General features: G+C 40.7%; 1 protein-coding gene across 3 annotated transcripts in view; it reads right to left on the bottom strand.

The window, feature by feature from the left end:
* Window positions 1-6,000, bottom strand: part of LOC117934553 (glucosidase 2 subunit beta-like) — a 118,819-nt gene that overhangs the window by 73,820 nt on the left and 38,999 nt on the right. For 2 of the 3 annotated variants that reach the window (XM_034856290.1, XM_034856293.1), the window contains exon 9: window positions 4,016-4,102. The exons of the other annotated variant lie outside the window; for it this stretch is intronic. In XM_034856290.1, the coding sequence (XP_034712181.1) occupies window positions 4,016-4,102 (87 nt within the window). The remainder of the gene's footprint in view (window positions 1-4,015; window positions 4,103-6,000) is intronic. 3 annotated transcript variants of the gene reach the window in all.

Raw genomic sequence — 6,000 nt, 5'->3', positions numbered from 1 at the left:
CAGCAGGGGGTCCATTTAATATTCACACAAATGTACCCCTAACAGCGCGTCACTCTTCACGAAAAAAGTCACCCAACTCCAAATATAATTTGCTAATTCGGGTGTACTCTAATCCAAAGCTTCTGCTATTACTGCTGACATTGCTGATTCTTGCTTTCCCGAAAGAAATGAAGACAATTCTATATTTTCACTGATGATGCTCGAGGGGAATGTAGCATATTGTCAAAACCATGGCAGCTACTGTAGGGCTGTTACTGTGGTTAAATTACAGACATTGAATCCATTGCTTTCAACCAGGATGCACTTTGACATTTAAAACTGAACTACTGTATACTTATTGTCATTCTAACCAATGGTATATATTTACAAATAACACTCTATGCTAGATGTGGCCAAGTATGATAATCTGCAATCTTTTTGTGCCGATAGGAAAGAGGAAATGTTATGCATGTGTTGTGCAAAGAATAGAAAAAAAATCAAGGCGTAATAAATTTGATGTACAGTGTTTGGGTGAACAAATGCCTCACAGGGTCTGTACTGTAACTAAGGCCAGCAGGAATCCAGCAGGAATGGCAACCCTTCCATGGGACAAGGGAGGATAGATTAAAATCATTTGAAATGAAAGAAAAGCCTGAATAATTAGCTGCTAATTAGGCTGTATAAGAGATGCAGTGATTCATGCTTTTGAAACAGAAAGCATTGTCATGGCCAATGCGCTTGTGTCGGTCTCCGTTGCCAGGATGAAATGTGGTATGAAAGTGTGAATTTAAAAAACGCCCTTAGTCACCACAGCGACTGTGCAAAAACCTTCAGTATAACACAATTAGACCCAGTCCTTTGTATCTGTGTGAAAAGGTCAAAATCTATTACCAGTGTTAATGCGGTATATTCTAAAATACAACATTTTCCTGACCCCTTTATTTATTTATTTTAAACGTAATGGATGCTTGATGTGGCAGTGAAGAGCAAGAAACCAAGAGGTATGGAAACAAGTGGTTCACGATCCCTTGAAAATGTGTCATACTGATGTTAACGTGTCATTCAGCAGCTGAGACGTCTCCTACAGTAACAGAGGCAAAGACTAAAATTGCCTGATTAAAAATGGTTATACCTTATCACCACTTTTCGCGAGCTGGTTTTGGGGTAATTTTGCATATGATGATGAGTATATCAACTCCATCAGAGCAGCAGAAAGTAAGATGTGCACAACTAATAGCAAAAGTCTCAAAAGCAGCACAAGCTTTATCATACCCTGTACCGCATCAAACCTTTAAACTGAACCCGTAAGAACTGAGTACACTGATCAACAACCAGCCTGTCCTGAAAATGAGTTTCTGGGGGCCACAACTTATCATAAACACACACTGGGATAGGACTGAAACTCCCAACATACTGTCACCAACATCTCATCAAATTTGAAACTTTGAATCTGAGAACACTTGGTCAGGTGTCTTTGTTGTTGCATATAACACGCGCTTGGTAGTCTCCTTTAGAGTCATATTACATGCGCTTGGTCAGAACTAATGGCATCCCTTTTGACGCTGTGAGGTTAAGGGAAAGGTCGTGGGTGGGCTTACAGTTCTGTGACACGTGGGAATAACGGCACGGTTGAAGAAGAAAGCGGCTTCCCCAACACGCGGCAATAACGTGATGTTAAGGACACACGCGGGACCACGAACCTCGCTCTTCTGGGCGAAAGTCCTGTGTTTGACCCATCCAACCCCCGACGAACATCCCTATGTGCAATTCCCCCCTTACATACCACTCGCTAAACCCCATATGTATGCTGCTCGAGGGTGTCTAGGAGCCTTTTTTGTTGCATCAGATGCTAACAGCCACCGTCCAAACGTCTGTATTTTACGTGTTCGGAGTAAGAACAGATTGCAACTTCGTATCTTTACAGCCCTTTCTGTCTAGTCAAAGATATCAAACACTTGTCATCTTTGCACATCTTGAGTTTCACAGAAAATGAACATCTACCTCAAGGATCATGTTTGGACACCTCTGTCAACGGAGACTTTCCCATGCCTACTTGCGTGAAATGTGACTAGATAATAGTTAAAGGTCAAGATTGGGTTAAATGGGGTTTCAGAGGGAAAAAAAAACGTATTAGTTATTTCACTTATTTAGTATCTTCAAGACAGACTTTTCTTTTTTTTTGTCAAGAAGACAGACCAAAAAGAAAGGCTGTCTCCTGGCGGATGCTGGCGTGCGAGCCTGTCAGTCGTCATAGCGTGCCACTTTCCCCGCTCTACACAGTGAAACTGAGGCAATGTACCCCATGAAATATTCACCATAGTCCTCTTTGCTTAAAAGGATTAAATTCAATTTATTTCACTTCTTTTTGTATCTTTATGTTTGACTTTTCTTCTTTTATTGCTCCTGTGTCGTTTAGTATTTAATTATAAACATACAATATGCCATTTTCTGCTACTAAAGATTCCTTTACCGTTTATTGTTCAGGACGTTTTTACCAGGAGCCAAATTATCCACAGAGGTCTCCTCTTCACCAAAGCAAACCGGCCTGGTGATTTATACCGCTAAGAACAATGAAAGTGGTCGTTTCACGTGTTTCTGAGCCGCTGTTTTGGCCCGTTGGCAGAGAGCTGCCACAGTTAGCTCAGCTTGTTCCTCTGAAAACTTTCTGATGACTAAAACTTAAAAACGTATATTCTTAAAAACAACAAATATCTAAAAAAGTGTCTTGTAAAAAATAAATAAAAAGTCAATTTATGACAGACGACCGCTACCAAATGAAATGTGTTTCAGTGGTGTTTTCATAAACAGACAGGGGACACGAGTTTGCCTTATTCACATTCAATGATGGAGCAACGCTAAGATAAGCCAGGCAGATGGTGAATCTAATCTGGATCCCAATGTTTTTTGTCTATGGAAATGACTAGCTTCTTATCGGCAGAGTGGGTTATTTGAGCAGATCCTCGCTGTGGCTTAGCGAAGGGACTCAATCACTGCTGCCCAGCGATAGGCCTCACTTTCGTCCTCTCCCTCTCTCATCTTTTTATCTGGAGGAGCGGAAATGAAAGGATGGTATCTTGTACTCTCTGCGTGAGGAGATGGAAAGAGGGACCGACATTCGGCCTTAGCTGTCAGACAATAACGTGGTTTATAAACCTGTGCTCAAATTAAAATATGCCGGCAGTTTAGGTGCTCTAAATTAGCACAGACTCGAGAAAAGAAGGTTTTATGAGGTTATTTGTGTTATGACTGTCGAGGTAGAATAGAACCATGAGAGAAATTTAATCACAATGTTTTAACTAAAACAATATTACTGCTTCAAATCACCAGTGGCTAAATTTACAACTCAGGAGTAATCAAGCTTTTGCACATTTTGGTTGGAAGTAATATAATCTTTCCTCATTTTGTGCTTTTCGTTTAGGTTTTCTGTTGTCTCTACATTGTAGCAGGAGGTTATTGCACATTAGACACCAGTGCTTTTTTCAATTTGTACATCTATCTAGACATTGTTTTAAAAACAGCCAGTGGAAAGGTTTTGGATATGGATCAAAGCCCATAGACAGGAGGGAAAAGGTTTGAGACTACTTGAATGTGCTGTAGGTGGGTGAAGGAAGCGATCAACGATAGATAAGGGTTTGGTCACACAGCACTAACATGGTCAATGAACAGAATAGCTGCAATTATCGGATTCAACAGAAGCAAAGTAAATTTTCACAGTAACTTTGGCGTGCAAATTTACACAGTTCTACCGACTGCATGCAGACAGATAGAGGATCAACGTGTGTTCTTTCTTGAACGTCTACAAACGACACCCCTTTGGGGAGAAGTTTGTTCCAACATTCACAAGACACGCAAGAAGTCAATACCGATTGTCACCAGGGTTCCAGCACCACCTATTCAACGTGGACGATTCAGTGAACTTTTGGGTGTAAATGGGAACTAATTCATGGAATAAAGTAATGAAGGCGTAAATGAAGACTATAGTTTGTAGATATTAAAAACATAACAAATAAGTGGGTGGTGGTGGGATGGAGCTTACCTTGACACTGTCTCCTTTTGTCAAGATGTCCCAGAGAGTGTATTGAAACTTGGTGAGATCCATCTGATGGCCTCCGCCCAACAAAGCCTGGGGGGGAGGGGGAGGGGGGGGTTAGAGTTGTTTGTTTAACCAAAGTATGACGAACACTGTAACAAAGCAGATGAAGTCAAATAGAACACACACACATACACACACACACACACACACACACACACACACACACATAAACCATACATAAAGTATCTGCATCTTTACAGGCACTCAACATATAAGACTTTCTCTAATTTTTAATACAACCTAATAGACAACCTGCACCACAAGTTTACACATCTCCTGAAAAGCATGTATATTCTCGCACACAAGCTCCTAATCTTGCATCTTTTGCAGAGTTCCTGCTGGCCCCACAGGTATGGGCTTATAAAAGTGCATTGCATAACTGATAATAAACTGCATATCAACCATCTCCCATTCAGCTCACCTCCCTATAATCCCCGCTGCCATATCTGCTTATCTATTCAAGTCCCTCTCTCGTTAAATCAACCTTTACAGCCAAATGGAAGAAGTTTACTGCTTATAGAAGTCAAATACCATCAATCATGGGGAAGGCTGCAGTTATATAGATATACTGCATGTTTTAATTCACTGGAGGACAAACACATCGTTCTCCCTATATCTGAATAAACTCCTGCAGAAAAAAGGGGCGAAAGAAATTGACAAGTGAATTAATCTGCTGCTTTTGCCAGCTGAAATGGAAGTCAGTGAGGCGGTGTTTACCGGTGGATGCCCATCAGTCACAGGACCTTGTGCAAGGCCTGAAATAGTTGAATGTGATGCTGCTGCACATTGGGAGGTAAGGGATGGAGGGGTGGAAGGTGGTGCAGCTTTCAGTGTTTATTCATCTGAAACATTGTCCCCTGGAAGCCATTTTGGCAGCGATGTATCACAGCAGGCACTGACCTTTAGATACTATGCACAATTAAGCTAAGCTAATAAACACAACTGTGGATCTGGACATTTAGAATGGAAGGCAGGTGCTGTGAATCCCCTTGGGTGTGAACGGACAAAAAGTTCTTTTGTGCTTAGGTAGGCTTTGCGTAGTCCAAATTGAAATGTCTTTGTTTGAAACACATACAAAATATGCTGTGCGCACGGAGCGATGAGCTGAATGGGGCTGAAGTTCACCGTTTGTTGTGCAGTATTCAGTCTCTTTTGTTATTGGCGACACGCTATTTGCATCTTGAGCTCGACCTTTGGTAAACAATAAGCAAAAGTTTGGTTAGATGTCAAAGATTTGCTGGTTCAAGCTTCTCATTTGTAAGCAAATGTTAGATTGTATCTTAAGAATCTGGGAGTTCTGGGATGTTGGTGGTACACAAAAAAGACATTTGAAGACGTCATGGGTTTCAGAACTTGTGTTGACATTTAATTGAATAAATAGTCAGATTAATCATTCATGGAACTATTCCTTAGCATCAGCCATGTACTACAGTTTGTAAAATTGCTTGGTTAACTCAAGCATAATACTCATGGTTGCAGGAATCCTAATTCCTCACCACTGTTTTACACCTTCGCTGCTTGGCAAACAGTTCCAAAACACAAGGACGATTTGGGCACTACTGTGAACCTATTTCACTCCCATGGTATACAACTGTAATGAGCTTCAACCTTTCCCATGTTAGATCTTCAACCAAACTGCAACTTGGAAGTATTATATGAATGTTGATGTTTTGGTAAATAGCATAAAGCGACAGTCACTGTAATGTACCATCCGTTACTCTGTAAGCTTTATCTAAATAGCAATTTCTAAGAAATTTGACTCCTGTTATGTGAAAATTCCCCAAAAGTCGGGTAAATAAGATCTACAGCTGATTTAGTCAAACTAATACGAGGCATTATATAACCGTATGCAAAGAAATTGCCTTACTCAGAGAGAGAGAGAGAAAAGGAGGAAAGATCAAATAGCATTGCTACATACTGTTATTTGA

The sequence above is a fragment of the Etheostoma cragini genome, chromosome 19 (genome assembly GCF_013103735.1).
Source record: "Etheostoma cragini isolate CJK2018 chromosome 19, CSU_Ecrag_1.0, whole genome shotgun sequence".
Classification (NCBI taxonomy): domain Eukaryota; kingdom Metazoa; phylum Chordata; class Actinopteri; order Perciformes; family Percidae; genus Etheostoma; species Etheostoma cragini.
Note: the sequence above shows the minus strand (reverse complement) of the source record. Positions and strands in the feature narration are given on the sequence as shown.